The following is an 18,668-nucleotide window of genomic DNA, read 5'->3' as shown; positions in this document are numbered from 1 at the left end:
AATATTATATAAATATTATACATCTAAGTGCTCATAATACAGTACTTATAATTTGAATATTCCTATATGAATTCCAGTTGGTGAGGTAGGCGTAGATCTCGAATACCTTCTGATTTTCCACCTAATGACTTTCTTTCTTTGATCCTGATATATGTAGATAGTAGAATCCTCTTTGTGGGAATGGAGATTAAGGTTCTTCTCTCTAGAAAGTTGAATAGCAAGATGCAAAAATGTGTTTAACCTTAAATCCTTAAAGGGGTTTATATAGTCTCCCTTGCAGACTTGAGTCAATATTAGACTTAATTAAGCTCTATGGGTCCTAATTAATTAATTAGTCATTTTAGGTTCCAATGAATTAATTAGACTAATTCAAAAATATCATTTATAAGCTTTAATGCAATATTCTATATTTATCAAAATGTCCTTATAGACACATAGGAATAAAGAACCCAAATATCCTCAAGTAATATGTCATCAAGAAATATGAGCTTGAGGGATTAGTAGAACCCATAAAAAAATACTAGCTCATTTATAATCTAATTTTAAAATTGACTCAATATTCTAATACAAATAGTTAATTGTACTTTAGTATTCTCCATTATTAAATTGAGATATCAAGTTCGGGTTCATGACCTACTAACCATTGTATGCAAGCTATTCATGAACTAATATATGTAATATGTGAATGTTATCAACCAACCTCTCAAGAGTATTTGTATAGTCCTCGAGTCTCATATCCTTCTAGTATGTGATCACTGACTCACTCTAACCCTCTGGAAGAGCATATATCAAATTTTATTTAAAAAAAATGTTATGACCATTTTTATTTTTATTTTTTATCACATGTTCTTATGATTACTCATAGATACATATTGTCTCAAACTTATGAGATATCATGGTACCTATATTAAAAATACTTATGACCACTTGCCTCAATCAATAAAGACCTAACCCGTAGGAAATATATGATTATCTTAGGGTTTCACACGTAGTTTAAAGTCACTAAATATCTTCACAATAGTTCAATATTTTTTTTAAAATTGAAAGCCCAACCAATACAACATAGTAGCTTAGTGAAATCATGATTATCGGATAGTCAATGTCATGACCCATCATAAGTTTTAATGTACTTACCGTGGGAACCTTGTCGTAATGCCTAAGATAAATTTTCGTTCAATTACGAGGTAATGCACTACAATATCAAATGGATTACCTAAATCCGTAAACAAATTGTGTACATAAAAAATAATACTATTTTAGTATATATTTTAAAAATATGAATATTAACCTTCTAATTGATTTTTTTCTTAAAAATAAATAAAAATAATTAATAATATTTTATTTAAAATAAATTAAAAAATAAACATTATTTTTTAAAATATAAAAAGTCAAATTTTTCATTATATGTATTCATTTTGTTCTCAATTACAGATATAATATTTTGAACTAGTTTTACTTAGTTTTTAATTACTCAAATTAGTTTTTTGAATTTCAATATATTCTTAAAAATTAAAAGCTTTATTATAAATTTTAAAACATTAAGTTCCACTTGATTTAAAATTTATTTACCAAGTAGAAAAATTCAAAAGGTATAAATGTATGCATATAAGAAATATCACACTGTCAAACATGTTTTTATTTTTTTATTTTTTTATGAATAATTAAAATTAGAAAACTGTTTTTAAATCACATTGGAGTAGACTTCTAATTTAGCTTTAATTTTTTTTTTATGAACCATCAAATAAATAAAAAATCTATAAATTATAAATTCTCTTTACATTTTTTTTTTTTTTTGTGTCAAAATACCTTTCTCTCTATTTTATTTCCTCAAAAATTTCCCACGAACAATTTCCAACAACCAAAGATAGTATGAACAAAAGTTGACGGGGAGAACTTACTTCTGGAATTCGTCACTTCAATCCGAGTTTGAGACAGTAGAACTCCATAGCCAAACACCATCTAGTCCGCCACTGGAGTATAGCAATTCCAATCAGCCGAGCATACCCCAAAGCTAAACACTCACTTGGCAGTTGGCGGCACATGTCCAAAACCCCCAATACAAAGGCGAAGATCTCAACCTCAAAAAGGTAGAGACCCAGATATCCCAATACTTTTTACTGCATTTTCGTTTTTTTTTTTTTTTCCCCGAGAAAAGTTCGGAAAAATCTAGACATTTTGGGATCTGTACGTTTTTAAGTTGGCCTGAATTTGAAGAGTAAAACACTCGAATCAAGTGAGATGGAGATTTTTTTTTTTTGTTTTTGTGGGTTTTCTGGGGTTCCTAAATAAGGAAAAATCAGACCCAAGTTGTGATTTCTTTAATTTTCCTTCAGTTTCTTGGCAACCAACCAGGGGATTATTGTATGAACGGGGGACTGAATAATGTATGCTTAAGTATGAATGTGATCATTCTTATGCATGCGTATTTGATCTTTATACATTAAAACCCGTTTGGTGATGGTTTGAGTTTTGAGTTTGGGAGTATTTGCAACATCGTTCACAGATAAGGATAAGAAATGAAATTATTTAAATGTTATGATACTGTGGTATGATCTATTAAGTTATTAACAGAATGAGCCATAATGACAAGTGACCCAGATTAATCAGCTCCAATGTCATGAAGTATGGCTTGCATGCTGATAATTGGTGCCAACAAATGGAGTTGCATCGCAAACGATTCAAATGATCTTAATGATTTGAGACTATATGATTTAAGTTTTGGGTGTTGTTAAAAACTCACCTAAGCAAAGGGGAAGAAAGCCAAAATGTATGTTTCATAACATGGGAAGCTATAGTCTGATCTTCCCATCTAAGTTTTTTCACTGGTGAATGTTATGACCAGTTAATTATCAATTTTCAGCATTATCTAGTTAGCATTTTTTAAGTAATTTTTGTTTTGAAGGGAACATGTTTTCAGTTCTTCTCAAAAACCGAGCAAGAAAGTTGTTCCAAAATACTAGCCAAACCTGTATGCATGCATCAAAGGCCTTACCATTTTAGTGAGTGTTATTTCCTTTTGCTATCCATAAAATATCATTTTTATAATGAATTTTCCATGGCTAACTTGGTAGCAGAGTCAATTTGAGATATGTTGATAGTTGTGGTAGCGGTTTTGTTGAGTGTCTTGCTGGGAGCTTTACTTGTGATCCCACAGTTGAAAAAGACTGGTAATTTTTCTTTAAGCTGGTTTAGTGTGTATTCAACAAATTATCTATTCCATCTTCAAGGATGCTACTTTATTCTGATGCAGGTAATTCGAAAACTGCTCAGAAAAGTTCTACGAGTAAGGTACACAAGTTAGTGCTTCGAGGTGCTCTTTGCAATTTTTTTTTTCTTTAAATGCTTATTTAAATGTGTTCATCATGAGTGTCACCAGTCATTTCAAATAACTCAATTTTGTAGTTGCTAAGGGTTCTTATCTTGTTTTTTCCCTCATTTTCTATATCACATAAATAATTTATTTCTGTTATTTTCAATTTTTTTATATTCATGTACATATAAATGTTACAGTCATGATCATGTACACATTTTGTCTTAAGTAGACTGCTAATTTTGTATGTTTTACCATGATGAGGATGAATATTCAAGATATATATCAAGAAAGGGAATTAGTATTAATTGTAATTAAAGTAGGATTATTATTACTTGGAATTAAATTAGGATTGGTATTTGTTGGAGTCTAATTAGGATTAGCTAGTTGAGTTATAATATAATTAGAATTTAAGTCATGATAGGTTATTAGAGTCCTAGTAGAATTGGTTATTAGAGTCCTAGTAGAATAGGTTATTAGAGTCCTAGTAGACTTTGGATTTCTTAGAGAAGCCTATAAATAGGCTAATCAATGTAAATCAAAGGGATGAATTTTGATGAATAATATTATACTTTCTTTCATTGCAAGGTTGCAATCCTCAATGGTGAGACTCCATTGATTTTCTTCTAGGTGAGACTCCTAGAAGGCCTTAGTGAGACTCTAAGGTTTTCCATCTCTTCTTCATTGTTTCTTCTTTCTCTCTATTTCTTATCTTATAATTTTCTCTACCATAAAGTTTATTCCTTGTTCCTCTCCTTACACCCTAAAAATAAACCCTAGCCCACCTACCCTTGAGTGTAGGCAACCATCCTAGGGTTGTCCTACATCATACCAGCTTGCCTGTTTATATGGCATTTGGCAGTGATGGTATTATCATGTTGTTTTCTATGTGGAAGCTCATGCAGCAATTCAATTAGTTGCCATCTTTTAGGATAATGGATTGTTTCTCCTAAAATTCATATAATATCAACTGAAATTTCATGAGCATTATGATCAATTGTATTTATTTTGTACATAAGTGCTTAGATTTTACTAACACAAGGCAAAAAAGCCGCATAGCATACAGGAAGTATACAAGGCAGCAAAGGCCTCACAACCAAAAAGAGACAAAAAACTCACCAACTCTTAAATGGAGGCTAACCACTCCAAGAATCCTATAAGGGAGCGTGGCTCCGCTCCACTATACAATTTTGCCCAGCCCCACACATTACAAACAAAAGAATTCTTAAGTTTCTGCATAGCTAACTCCCCCCCCTTAAAAGTTAATCTATTCTTCTTCTTTCAAACCGTCCAAAAAATAAACAACAGAATGGATCTCCAAATTTTTTTCCTCTTTTTACCCACAAACGAGCCCTTCTAACTAAGTATAACCTCCTTTACAGTTTTTGGAAAAACCCACTGGGCACCAAACAAACCAAGGACAATCTCTCACAGTACTTTGGCCACTGTACAATGAATGAGCAAATGATTTACATTTTCCTCTTCACTACCACATAAAAAGCATCGATTAGGAAGCTGCCACCCTCTCTTTTAAAGTCTATCAAGGGTAAAAACCTTTCCCCATGCGGCTTCCCACGCAAAGAACGCTAGTTTAGTTGGAACTCTATCCACCCAAATGCCATTTTTGGGGAAAACGGAGACAATGGGGCTGATCAGCAAGCTGTATGCATTCTTAACACCAAACTGCCAGTTTTTTCCTCCCTTCCAAGAGACCGAGTCTTCCTCCAAGGTAATCCTTTGGCCCCTTAAGGCTTGGAGTAATTCACCTACCAAGTCCAACTCCCAATCGTTGAAGTCTCTAAAAAACCTTAAATTCCAGCCTCTTTGACCAGAATTCTGGTCCCACATTTCTCCCACTATGGCGTTCCTATGGGCAGCCACGGCATAAAGCTGAGGGAACCTTAGGGACAACTCCACATCCCCACACCAAGGATCAGTCCAGAATCTAATTCTGGTGCCTTTTCCCACATTGAAAACCATATTATCCCAACTCCTGTCAGATTCCTTCAGAATTTCCTTCCATACCCCTACGCCAAACGCCCCATTTGCCTTCTTAGTCCTCCACCCAAGTTCCTCTTGCCCATATTTCGCCGTAAGCACTTGCTTTCACAGCTCATCTCAGGCCCGCGCGAATCTCCAAACCCATTTTCCAAGCAAGGCTTTATTCAAGGGGACTAGCTTCCTCAATCCAAGCCCCCCCGCCTTTTTCCTTACCCGCACACACCCTCTCCCAATTTACTAAATGGGCTTTTCTTTCCATATTTCCCCTTCCCCACAAGAAGTCTTTTTGCAACTTTTCTAACCTTCTTGCCACTATCTTAGGCATACGGAAAAGGGACAATTGATACAAAGGCATACTAGCCAACATACTCTTTATGAGGGTGATTCTTCCACCTTGGAGATATACTGTCATTTCCAAAGGGCAAGTTTCCACCTCACCCTCTCTTCCACCCCATCCCACACGGAAGAGGCCTTATTGGGCGCCCCCAAGGGCAGCCCCAAGTAGGCTAAGGGTAGCTAACCTACCTTGCATCCAAGCTCCACAGCCATCTCAAGTATCTCTTCCACCTCCCCTACTGGAATAATTTCACTTTTAGCCAGATTAATCCTTAACCCTGAAACAGCTTCGAACCAACATAAAATCCAGCTCAAGTAGGTCATGTATTCCTTCTTTGCCTCACAAAACACTATTGTGTCATCCGCAAAGAGAAGGTGAGAAATATTGGCAACCGGCCCACTACCCCGCCAGATGTTGCACCCATAAATGAAACCCCCTTCTACAGCCCTCCTAATAAGAACACTCGGCACTTCCATTCCCATGACGAACAAGTATGGGGATAGGGGGACGCCTTGACGTAGCCCCTTAAAGCTAGAGAAAAACCCAGCAAGCACTCCATTTACCAGAACTAAAAACTTAGCAGTTAAGATACAACTCCACATCCAGTCCCTCCAGTTAGACCCAAACCCCATTTTTTGCAATACCCTCATCAAGAAATGCCAATTAACGCTGTCATACGTCTTCTCAATGTCCAATTTACAAATTAGGTCTTTCTCTCCCCTTTTTTGCTAAGAATCAATCACCTCATTTGCAATTAAGGAGGTGTCCAGAATCTGCCTACCCATGACAAATGCATTTTGATATGGGGAAACCACTTTTCCAATCACTTTTTTAATCTTATTGGCCAACACCTTGGCTAATAATTTGTACAGCCTCCCAAAAGACTGATAGGTCTGAAATCCCCAGCTCCTCCGCCCCTCCTTTTCCGTGTTTACCTATCAAAAAAAAAAAGAAAAGTGCTTAGATTTTACTTTGGATATGATGAAGCCTCTTATGCTTTGCAGATTAAAATTTCCCTGATATTGTCATCTTAATTTGTATCTAGTGAGAAAAAAGCTGTTCTGCTTTTGAACCTTTTGTGATCAAAATAACAGTTTCTGTATTGATTGAGATTCTTGTATAGATAAGCTACCTCTTGTCGTACCCATTTGCGATTTCTATTGCCTATAGTAAATGTAGAATGGGTTAGAGCTGGTTTTGAGGTCATCTTTGAGAATGATTTGGTAAGTCTAGCTACCCATCACAGTATCACCTTTCATTTTGTGAAGAAGGTAGAATTTGTTTAGGTCCTTGTCTTAGACCATCCATATGGGAATTGGCATTTTGTTCCATAGTACCAAATACCAAAAAAATTGAAAAATTGAAGGGTGGAGGGTTGTATGTATATGCTTTTGTAAGCCATTGAGGTCTGACACAAGTGCTAAAGGATTGGGGAGGGTTTGTGGGGGATTCCAAGTTCAAGTCCCAATGGGGACAAAAATTTACCTATAAAAAAAAATAAAAATGTACATGCTTTTGGAAGTATCAAATTTAGGTTTCTGTCCTAAATGCTTGATGTCTTAAAACTTTAGAGTCATCTCTATGTTTTGTTTGCGTTTAAAGAAGCAAATTTAGGCTCACTTTAGCCTTGTTTGGTGTTACGTTCGTAGGTTTAATAGCCCAAAATATCATCTAAAACTCTTTTTTCACTACTTGTTTTTGTTTATAGGTTTTTTATTTTATTTTATTTTTTAGTTTTGTAGAAAGCAAACTTGATTGGTGCCAGGTATTACCATCTCTACTGGTTGTAGTCTTCAAATAAAAAAAAAAAAGGGTTTGGGCCATTAGGGACTAAAGGTCTTACTCAAGTTAAAATAAATAGTCAAGTGGACTAAGAACAAATAAGGCAACTGAGCTGCAAATTCCAAATAAACATTGAACTCAAATTGGAAGATCAATATCATATTAGGTTGTATTGCTCCTGGAATTCTCAAAAGAGGCTGCAGTTAGCTTATGTTTCAAGAAAATGTGCAATATGGAAATCTGTGGGGTGGTCTGGAAAGACTTTCTTTTTTGGATGATTCTGAAAATTTACAGCTGAGGCTGGAAGGAGATGGGTCTCCCCTTTCAGTTCTATGAACAAACCAGACCAGTCATCATCATGACTTGCAAAAGACCCATTGTAAAGCAGTATTTTATTCTTTTTCTGGATCCTTGGCTGTGTCATTCAACTTCAGAACTAGTGGTGACTCTCCTACCTCAGTTTTAAGTTTGTCTTCCTACTGGATCCATGACCATGAGAATCAACTTCGAGATTTATTGTGACTGTCCAAATTGAGCAATTGTTTATGGTTTCCAGATTCTTAAAACAAAGATGTGTTTTGAGTCATCTGTTTTTCTTTAAAATCTTCAATTTCCTCCATAATGAGAAGTTCGTATCTCTTGCTTCCTCTTATCCGTGCGAAGCATCAAACCATTTGGATGCCATTGGTTGTCCTGATTTTCTCAATCACACAGCCCTTTACTTTCGTACTTATCAATGAGAATTTTGTTGAATGAGTGTACTCTCTATCTCTCTTACATGTTTTTTGATACTCAGGTTTCCAAAACTTACACCAAAGCTGAAATTTCTTTACATAACAAGAAGACTGATTGTTGGATCATAATCAAAGACAAGGTTGTACTATACTTTCCCAAATTGGTGATTCATTCAAAACTATAATCTGGTTAAATCTCTGAGTTTTATTTCCTCTTTCTGTATATATGTGTAGGTGTATGATGTCACCTCATATGTAGAGGAGCATCCTGGTGGTGATGCCATTCTAGCTCATGCAGGGGATGATTCAACTGAAGGGTTTTTTGGGTAGGCATCAATTGACATATGAATTCATTCCTTTTCATTTCTCTATATTGGATGGCATGGGTGGATCTTTCTTTTAAGAAAGTTTTTTCCTTTTTATAAGCTGTGTGGAAGGAAGTGCATTTTTATTCAACTATTTAATTTTAAAACGTCATCCTGTGGCTTTCTTTTATTTTTCTTTGCACATGATAATGATGGCAGGCTTGGAAATTATTGATCAGAATCCTAATTCTGCAGTTAAATTTCTTGTGGGAATGACCTTTACACCAAAAATTCTATCATCTATGCTGTATTGTGAAATTCACAATTTTTGTTCATAATTTTTTGCAGGCCACAGCATGCAACCCGGGTTTTTGACATGATTGATGACTTCTACATTGGAGATTTGGAGCATTAGTTGCATTTGAGCCATTGATTTAGTGAAACTATAATGAGAGCTGTATTGTGAGATTCTCCCCTCTCGGCTTTCCAATATCTGGTGATGTTATCTCCATTAATTGCATTTTACATAACCCTGTATGGGGTTTTAACTGAATAATATTCTTGTTTCTTAAGCATTATGGGGATATATGGTAATGTTGGTGATTTAGTTGATTAAGCTGCATTAAAGAAAGGCCCCATTCATGTTGTTGAGGTTGAATTTGAGTCCAAGATTATTTTAAGTGTGGCCTGGGACTAAGATCATCCTTTAGGGTCTTTTGAGATATCAGGAGATCAATTCCCAAATAGAGGACTTGGTTTTTTAGTTTTTACCCCTCTTAATGAAGTCCTCACTACTGCCCTTCTGCCCCAATAGGATCTTGGTGTGTATGCTTTCCAATGATCCTAGTACAAGGCATAAATTTAATCTGCAGGTGGATTTGGTAGAAGGGCTGATTAAATGGGAATCTTAGCTGTATGTATTAGTTCTGAGGTTTTTACATGTATCCTCGTGCCATTCCAAAGTGTCACTCCATGTCAGCGTGCGACTTCTAGCCAGTAGTGTTGGGTTGATGCTGTACTGGAACTGATATTAGTTAGGTCCAACTTCAAAATAGCCCCATTCAGACCCATTCCAAAACCCAGACTGAAAACGTTAACCCAAGAGACAATGTCACCCCAACCCCAAGCTTGTAACTTTTAGCTGAGCTGGGTTGAATTTTTTTCAGTGAGAATTTGCTTCAAGCGTTCCAGGCATACAGTACATAATCCAATTATACAAGCCTGCATAACCCCTATTCTCCAGAAGTTCAGAAACTGAGAATCAATTCCGATGCCCCTCTTATGCTCATAGTCTCTGAGAATCAACTGTGTAACATCTACATTGGAACCTCAAATATCGTGTCAGTCCAATCCTTTGTAGGAACTGCTCATGGTAGCGAACTGGCAAATACGTTTCTGACCCTGGTTCACCTTAATTGTTATTTGAACAAGTAAAAGTTGTCCTTGTCCACGTGTGTTATGGATGGGTTGGATCCAACCATCACCCTGAAATGAATCTGAGTTGTGCCCAGTTCAGCCAATAAAAGCCTAACAAACACTAAAAGAACTGAGGTCAATTCTCAAATAGTCAATGAAAGCCAAACCAGCATTAAATAACTTATGTGGGGCTTCCAACTTGCAAATCTACAACCAATCCAGCATTATGAAAGGATAACTGTGTAATGTAGAGTATGGCCCATATGGTTAGGTCGGGTGCTTGTTTGGACTAACCCTACGCACTACTTTCTGAGACCATTGACAAGTATGCAATGGAGTTGGTGAATTCCTACTTAAGAATCTGCTGTCTCAATTATTGTTCTGCTATCACTAATTCCTTGTGTCTGCAGTTGCCCCATTGTGTTTGATCTGAATTCAACATGCCCAAGTTCCCTCCAAGGTTAGGATTGTTTGTTAGTTTTTAGAAGATGCATAATTGAGGTTAGCATAGTGTCACAAGATGCCTACTAAGCTTCTTAAGCTTTCGAATCGTGAGGATCTTAGCCTAGCAAGCTAAGCATTGGGAGCAAGGCTGACTTAGCAAGATCAAGCATCTTGACTTGCCTAAGTGCCGCACGAGCTTAGTGAACGACTAAGTCCGTGACAATAACCTGTGTACACCTTGGCATAGGCTCAGTCGACGACCAATCTACATATGAGGACTTGCATTTTACTTTGTAGTATGCATACATTATGGAAAACTCTAAAATAGAAATTCGTTAAACCCCATTTTATCTGCAAGGAGTCAATCGAAAAACATGTAGTCACCACAACTTAAAGAAAAAAAAAAAAAAACTCACAAGCTAGGAAAACTTCCAGGCTATGGAAGTGCTTCAATTTGTTCAACAAAGGAAGCATCAACCAAAACCGGCATGCACATGATACTCGTCCCGTTTAATTGCTATTAGTAGTTAAAAAAGTTAGTGAAAGTGAAATAAGCATTTGCTATAACTGTTAATGATGCTCAGGTCCCCTTTTGATAATGACAGAACAGAGTTAGATGAAACTCGTTGTTTGTTGGGAAACTAATGATATGCCTGATTAGCTTATATAATTGATTCCTTTTCAATAAGACTGTATGATCAAACCCACTTGAAGAACCTTTACTTTCTCTTAAGGGTCCTCAAAACTAACCTTTATACTTTAAAGGGAATAAAATTTCCCCTTTTTGGTGGGAATGTAGGGAACTTCCTTTGCTACTTAGGAAAATGGGTAGTTGAGGAATTGGGATAACGCAAGCTCTGATTCTTTTTCAAACAAAGTTGCCAAGATGTCCAGATTAAATTGCCCACGTTTTCCCTTCATAATGAAAATCGGGTCCCTCTGAAATCCATCCCTTTCCTTGCTGATTATATTTTACTCGAGTATCATATTTTTAAACCATATATTGCTGGATTTGATGAGGATTTGAGGCTGTGTAGGTTGTGGGCTGCAGATGGGTGATTAAGAAAACCTCAAATCCATGTGGTCGGAGCACAAGGGCTGTGTCTTTTTCCCCTCTATTAACACTATCTTCAATCACCCACTAGCATAATTTTTGTGGTTGTGTTCAAATCTTGAGGAAAGAATAATCCAATGGTGCATTATTCCTTTGCACTACTCTTTCCGCGCACAAAGGCTTTTTTCCCAAAAAGCCAGAGTGGTTACAGTTCCCTATATACCCATGATCAAAAGCAGCCTCATCCCTCATCAACCTAGACTACAAGAAATTACGATTAAATCTTAAACCTTAAACCCTAAACCATTTTCCCTTGTTTCTTGTAACGGGGTAAAGCTCATTACTCCCATGTTTGCTTCATCTTTGTTTTCAATTTTCATCACCATCTTTATCATTGTCGTTAAAGTATTAGCTTTGCTTTACAGTCATCGAGTTTGCTTTATATTTGTTATTAAAGTAAATGCTTTTGCTTGCATTTTTCTTAGCAATGCAAGACATCATCAGCAGGAAAGAGGGTATTTGTTTGCTTGGTATAATCTTGACTTAATGCAGAATCGAACCCGAAAAGAAGTCATCATCGAATCAAAGGAAGCAGGCCCTGTAACCTTTGTCATATGAAAATGGTTTTAACTAAAATAATGAGCTCCGAATAAAGACTTTTGCTTCAAAACTGGCTTTTTTGAAAAGGGGAACCCCCCCGTGAATGCATTGCATCATGGTCACAACTAATACAATCCAATAATTAAGAAAAGAAGCTGTCATGATGGTTGTTATCAAGATCTTTAACTTTTTAGCCACCTACCTCATGCTTCTAATTATCACAATCAAATCAGAATCTCACCTATATAACCGTCAATAGAAAAATGTTATCTCGATAGTTGAAAATATGTGGTGAAATCTAGATCATTAAAAAATATATACGAATATAAATTTATATAAATAAATGAAATCAAAGAATAAATAAGATATAAACAATAGGTATGTTATGATGATATCGATTCGGATTCGGGTTTTCGTCGATACGCATATATGTCCTAAATGAGAGTCGATAAATAATGGATGATACCTATGTGAAAAACCCATTGTGGAAATTTTAAATATGAATAAGATATTAGGGCTGCGCGTGATGGAGGAAATGCCCAAAGAGGACCGAAAAGGAGGAAAAAGGGGGGACATGACAAAACCAATAGAATGAGTCATGGAGGCAATGAGTGAGATGAAGAAAAAAAAAAAAGCCAAGGAAAAAGAATAGCCAAAAAGGGAAGTTCGGATCATAGAAGGTGAAGGGATGGAGGAAGTGGGGGCATTTCATTTATCTTAATAGAGGAAATCATCATCATATATATCCCCAAAAAAAAAAAAAAAAAAAGGCAGAACAAAAAGGGGTAGTGGGTAGTAGGGTCTACCACAAAGGCAAAGGCAAAGTGAGTGAAAAGGAAGGAGGACACATGAATGAATGAATGAAAAAAAAAAAATGAATAAGCATATGGGAAAATGGGAGGATTTGTAGGAGTAGTTTTAGTAGAATGATTTGGTGGTGGATGAATTGATGTTAAAAACGTGGAAAAAGTAGCTTCTTCTAACAAAAGAGGAGGCAGCAGCCCCTGTCTCTCTCTCTAGCCTCACGCAAAAGCCCTCTCATCTCTCCACGCCAAACACACACTCCTTCAAAAATGCCAAACGGGCCTTTAGAAAGGGATTGATGTGGAGAGCACAGAGACACTTGGGACATCTGTTTTCAATTTTGCCTTTATTAAGGCCACCTTTGGGGGGTGGTTTGTTTGGCTTTCGACAAGGAAATTTTTTGTTTGATTTTTCCCCATCTACACTTCTTTTTTTTGTTCTCCTCTACTCCCCATTTTTCGATTGTTGGGTAGGAACATGTCCTTTTCTATCGTCTTACTACTCTTACCCTATTTCTTTGTTTTTTCTTTTCTTTTCTTTTTTCCCTTAAATGCACATTACCCTTAAATTTCATGAAATAGGGATACTATTTCACTATTAATTGAAACATAGATGGACATGAGTCGGGTCAATTAGCGTATCTGAAATGATTTCTTAAATTTTCAAGTCAAATTCTTTGAATAACAACAAATCTTAAATTTGAAATATTAAATTATCAGATAAAGACGAGTCGCGTTAACTAACGTATCTAAAATGATTCATTAAATTTTCAGTCAAATTCTTTGAATGACAAGAAATCATAAATTTGCAATGTTAAAATATCGATTTTAAAATATATACATATATACAGGGTTGCTCAATTAACGTATTTGGAATGATTTGTTGAATTTTCAATTAAATTATTTGAATGACAAGAAATCATAAATTTGTAATGTTAAAATATCGGTTTTAAAATGTATACTAGGTTTGGTCAATTCACGTATCTAAAATGATTTGTTGAATTTTCAATCAAATTCTTTGAATGACAAGAAACCATAAATTTGTTGGCATTAAAATGTGGATTTTGATATATATAGAATGAGAAATATTAAATAGTCTTAAAATAGATAAATTTTTTATTAATTTTAATTGTATTTAGATATCTATCATATTTTCCATGATAGATTAAATATTTAAAAAACTATTTTCTTAATATTTTTTCTTTAATACTTTTCAAGAATATAAAAAAAATTAAAATAAAAAATCATTAAACCCAACAAAATAAACCACATACTATGAATGCAATTTTTATCGAACGAAGTTAACTTATTCCAAACATAGCAATAACTAAAATTCATATATAAACATAATTTTTTTTTTACTATCTCTCTTTTATAAATATGTTGGATGGTTGATTTGTTGGTCATCTTTGACATTTCTAGGTTTTTGTTTCTTTATATACTGCCGGTGTATTTAGGGAGCGCCCCTTGTTTTGACGTGTTCTAGTATGATTTCTTCTCTTGATTTATAAAACAATATATATAAACATGATTTTTTTCAAATATAATATTAATAACAATGTAAAAATAACCCACAAATTCTTGAAAATAAATTTCTAGTTGCAAATAGAAAATCCCATAAAATTGTGTAGCATATGCAGCCACGTGGATAGAAATATTTTTGAAATGGTCAAACATAGGATAAGAATTCATAAATCCAAGTCAAATTGTCCAGCATCAATGAATTGTCGTGCCGAATTGAACTTATAGAAATTGAGTGAATTTAATGTTGTCAGGGAAAAAAAAAAACCCTAAATCAGTGTCTAATCAAGTTGACTCAAAAGGGGAGTGGGAGGTAGGTTTAGAAAAAATTGTCGGATTTACGTTGAAAAAAAATGAGGGATTCCTAACCGTTAAAGCTAATAACTACCATAGTCAATCCTAAAAATTCACTTGTAGTTATAAAAAATTGTGATTTTTTTTTAAGTTTTAATTTTTTAAAATGTTTGATTAAATAGAAATTTGCTTCATGTTTGGGTAAATGTGGAGCAAACCATAATTAAATCAAATGTGTGCGGTATAAAATTATATTCGTACCTTCTTAAACATCAGGTCGGGTTGGGTCATGTGTTTGATAAATCAATTTAATAATTTAATATGATTTAATAACTTAATTTAAATTATAAATATATTAAATGTAATTAATAAAATAATTTAAAGTTATTTTTAATTCAAGTGTTAAATTAAAATAGTTAATTTATTCTTAATTTTCAAATCTTTTTATTTCATTTACTCACATTAGTGTTGTGATATTTTAGAATTATAATTTTATATCAATGACTTATTTTTTATGATTATTAGATGTATTTATAATACTTTAAATATGTTGTATAAATAAATTTATTATTTAAAATTAATAAAAATAAAATATGAGTTAAAATTAACAAAAGTAAATATGTTAATTTGATCGTTTAAAATAAATTTTAAGATTATGTTTTAGAAAATATGAGAAAATAAAAAATGAAAGAAAATAAAAAGTAAGGAAAAATAAAATAATAAATTTAAAATCAATAAATTATTTGTATATGTTTTTTCAATTTTTTTTATTATAGAAAAATTAAATAATTTTAAAATACATAAAATCTTAATTATATTTTATTTTCATTTTTATATTCTACAATGAAATCAAATATTAAAAACCATTTTTTTAACTATTTTTTTATTTTTTTCCTTAATAGTTTCCAAAAACCAAATGTAATCTAAGCTAGTTTTATCCACCAACCTTTAATATTTAAAGTAAAAACTAATTTAAATTAAGTTATGAATTAGATGTGTGATCAACATTGATATATTTTCTAGTATGGAGATGGTATGTTCAATGTTGGATGGATACCGATCCAGTAAGCTAGAATTTTCCAGGGAAATTTGATAGAAAGAAGTAGGAAGACATCCAAACAGGAGACAAAGAAAAAGAATCAGACGGTTAAGAAGGGGGCATCAAAGTGAGTAGGATGAAATGACTGGCAGCTTTATCCTAAGCATAATGCGCCATGTCTGAGTAGCAATAACATCTAATGCCATCATCATCATCTCCAGTACCAACCTCCTTTATTTTGATGTGACTCTTGTGTCACGCCTTGCACCCTATTAATTCCTCAAACTCATCTCTCACCCTTGATTCTTCCCCACCCCCCATTACCATCTGCATCCATCTCTTTGATGCTGATTGATTGATTTGATTTTGATTTAATATCATGCTCTAGTACGCGAAGCACCAGATTGCACCACCAATCCCATTATAATATAGAGAGAGAGAGAGAGAGAGAGAGAGAGAGAGAGAGAGAGAGAGAGAGAGAAAGAATGTGTTTGTATGAAAAAAGATTCGAGATTCGACTTCCACACACAAGAAAGACCATGGCGAAGTTGGGAGTTGGACCCCCTCCGGGTGTCTTTCCCTACAGTTCTTCCACTGTTTGGGCTAGCATCCTATTATTCCTGTCCTTACCTAACTCCCCCCCACCCTTCTTTATCCTTCATTTTTATTATTTCTATTCTTATTCTAAATACCAATATCATAATTTATGATATAAATTTTTTTATTAAATATGAATATTAACCACAACTATCTCATGGTCCCAATGATTTCCTATATAATAATAATAATAATAGTCGTGACAATGTCTTCATAAATCGATCTCTCTGATCTTCCTTCCTCTTAACAACGATTTTTTTTCTTTTTTTTACTTGCCTCTAATTACCTTGATGATCTCAATTTTATTGAAATTTTATAAGCTCTACATCATTCTGTCTATGCATTTCTTCTTCGAATTCTTGTAGTACATCATCTTGTAAAGTGTTTCTTCTGACTTCATTTGTTTTTATTATGTTTCATCGTTTAAAGTCACGTCTTATGATGTCTTTTTGACTTAAGACAATATTTGCATATCTTAGATCATGTATCAAATTTGATTCAATTGATTTATTCATATTGTCTATAAATATCTATGATGTACACCTGTTTACCATAGATTTATAGATTTATCTATCAATCTCGGTGAACTAACTTTTGATTCGTCGTATTTTAAGTCGGACTTGACTTGCTTTCATCGATTTCATCTCCTATCTTATCCTACATTTTTGTCTTCAAAATTTTAATATCTAATACCACTACTTGCTTTGTTGTCCACCAAAATGATGCTTTGTCAAATATATTCCTCAAAACATATCATTACATTCATAAGGATCAATTGTATAGCCACAACCATCTCCATCATTTCTTTTCGCTATCATGACTCCCAAAGAAGTAATTAAAAAAATATATCATAAATGCAACAAATATTAAAAATGGTGTGAAAACATAAAAATTTATTCAAATATTTTTCATTGTATAGTACACATTGAAACCATTAAATGCACTCAAACTAAGACAAGCCACTAATGTGAAAAATGTTAAATGTTTTTATCTCATATGAATATTTATGAGAAAATTTTCAATTAAAATTCATCTTAATAAATATATAAAATGAAATAATATTTCATCATATATCTAAAATCACCACACGTAGATGAATAAGTAAATAATTCAGTGATATTTTATATCAGATAAGGAATGAAGTTACTATGGTTATTTATATGTGTATATGAGTTCCTAAACATGTTTTAAAATTATTAGGTCTCATTTAACTTCTCAAACAAATAATATTCACCCGAGCAATAATGAATTGTTATAAATGATATCAGAAGAAATCTTTAATTTCAGTATAGAAGTTTATTTGATCCGTACAAATTGTTTGTCAATTTGATGAAGATGTTTATTATATCTTATATAAGAAAAAAATTATATATATATATAATAAAGTAAAAGTTATTCAAACTCTTTTTAATCACGGAGAAGTTATGCCAATCAAATCCACTTTTTTATAGCACATGGTGGATTAAATAATCCATTTGCTTTTACGCATGGGATAAAAATAAAAATAATAATTTTAATAGCGTGCCCGTTACGCGCTGAGAGTGGAGGTATGTAAGTAACAGTATATTGATAAAAGAACAAGGTGTGAAAAAAAAAAAGAGAGAGACTAAAATCACAGGTGTAGTACGTAATAATGCCGCCGACTCACAAATGAGGCGTTAAAGGTCGAACATGTTGGGTGGTCGGAGGCCAAAGGGTCACGAGCCTTCCACACGATGGTGGACCAGCACCTCACAGCAACTTTAGAAACTGACACGTGTCAGTCAGTCCTAGATTCACAAGCCCAGGCTATGATGCGTTCCCCAGTATCCAACCGTACCAGCCGACCAACCCCTAACCGGTCACTTCTTCGAGGTTAACCTGCTGGTCCGGTTAACTAACCCACATCCATTCATCTAAATGACCATAGTGCCCTCATCTAAAGTTGTCACATTATGCGGCGATGATTATTTAGTCCATCACACACGTGAAATCCCACCATTTTCAACATTAAAATTTCAATTATTTTTAAAATTATCAAAACACTATACACTTATTTTTAAGTCAAATATAAAGGGCGTTTTAATAGTACTTCTAATAAGTATTTTTAATTTTTTTAATGTTATAATTTTTTTTCCTTCAAATATGATAAATGATAGAAACACTTTTTATAATCACCTGTCAAACACACTCATAATGATATAATAATTATGTTTTTCATATTTTAGCTCATATGAGTCATATTAATTTTTTTAAATGAAAATAAATGTAAGATTTGTAGTAAAATCCTTTTTAGTTTTTACTATCTTCTTTAACAAATTTTTATCGTTTGTGTTACTTATACCGATCATAATCTTATTAATTATTATCTCAATTTTATATTTTGTACTTTATTTCATTTATCTAACTTCAATCTCATATATCTGTATCATCATTTATTGGATTACGAAGC

The 18,668-nt window shown here is 33.7% G+C and overlaps 1 protein-coding gene across 3 annotated transcripts; it reads left to right on the top strand.

Annotated features, from left to right (window-relative positions):
- Window positions 1–1,865: 1,865 nt before the first annotated feature.
- Window positions 1,866–9,127, top strand: LOC117921584 (cytochrome B5-like protein). 3 transcript variants are annotated; one of them, XM_034839505.1, is made up of 6 exons: window positions 1,866–2,087; window positions 3,072–3,167; window positions 3,251–3,288; window positions 8,227–8,307; window positions 8,399–8,490; window positions 8,818–9,127. In XM_034839505.1, exons 2-6 carry the CDS (start codon window positions 3,089–3,091, stop codon window positions 8,882–8,884), a joined length of 357 nt encoding a protein of 118 aa, XP_034695396.1. In that variant the 5' UTR covers window positions 1,866–2,087; window positions 3,072–3,088; the 3' UTR covers window positions 8,885–9,127. The 3 variants fall into 3 exon arrangements, with proteins under 3 accessions (XP_034695396.1, XP_034695395.1, XP_034695397.1); XM_034839504.1 differs by having other exon boundaries at window positions 1,868–2,087; window positions 3,075–3,167; XM_034839506.1 differs by having other exon boundaries at window positions 1,872–2,087; window positions 3,075–3,167; window positions 8,227–8,304.
- Window positions 9,128–18,668: the final 9,541 nt, after the last annotated feature.

This window comes from Vitis riparia, chromosome 9 (assembly GCF_004353265.1).
Source record: "Vitis riparia cultivar Riparia Gloire de Montpellier isolate 1030 chromosome 9, EGFV_Vit.rip_1.0, whole genome shotgun sequence".
Lineage (NCBI taxonomy): Eukaryota > Viridiplantae > Streptophyta > Magnoliopsida > Vitales > Vitaceae > Vitis > Vitis riparia.
Note: the sequence above shows the minus strand (reverse complement) of the source record. Positions and strands in the feature narration are given on the sequence as shown.

What these genes read in the sequence shown, in the direction of transcription:
- LOC117921584 (XM_034839505.1), top strand. Translation starts at nt 3,089, where the DNA reads ATGTTGATAGTTGTGGTAGCGGTTTTGTTGAGTGTCTTGCTGGGAGCT. An exon ending in AGAAAAGTTCTACGAGTAAG is followed by an intron (nt 3,289 to 8,226) that starts GTACACAAGTTA and finishes TTTGATACTCAG; the next exon opens with GTTTCCAAAACTTACACCAA. An exon ending in TCAACTGAAGGGTTTTTTGG is followed by an intron (nt 8,491 to 8,817) that starts GTAGGCATCAAT and finishes AATTTTTTGCAG; the next exon opens with GCCACAGCATGCAACCCGGG.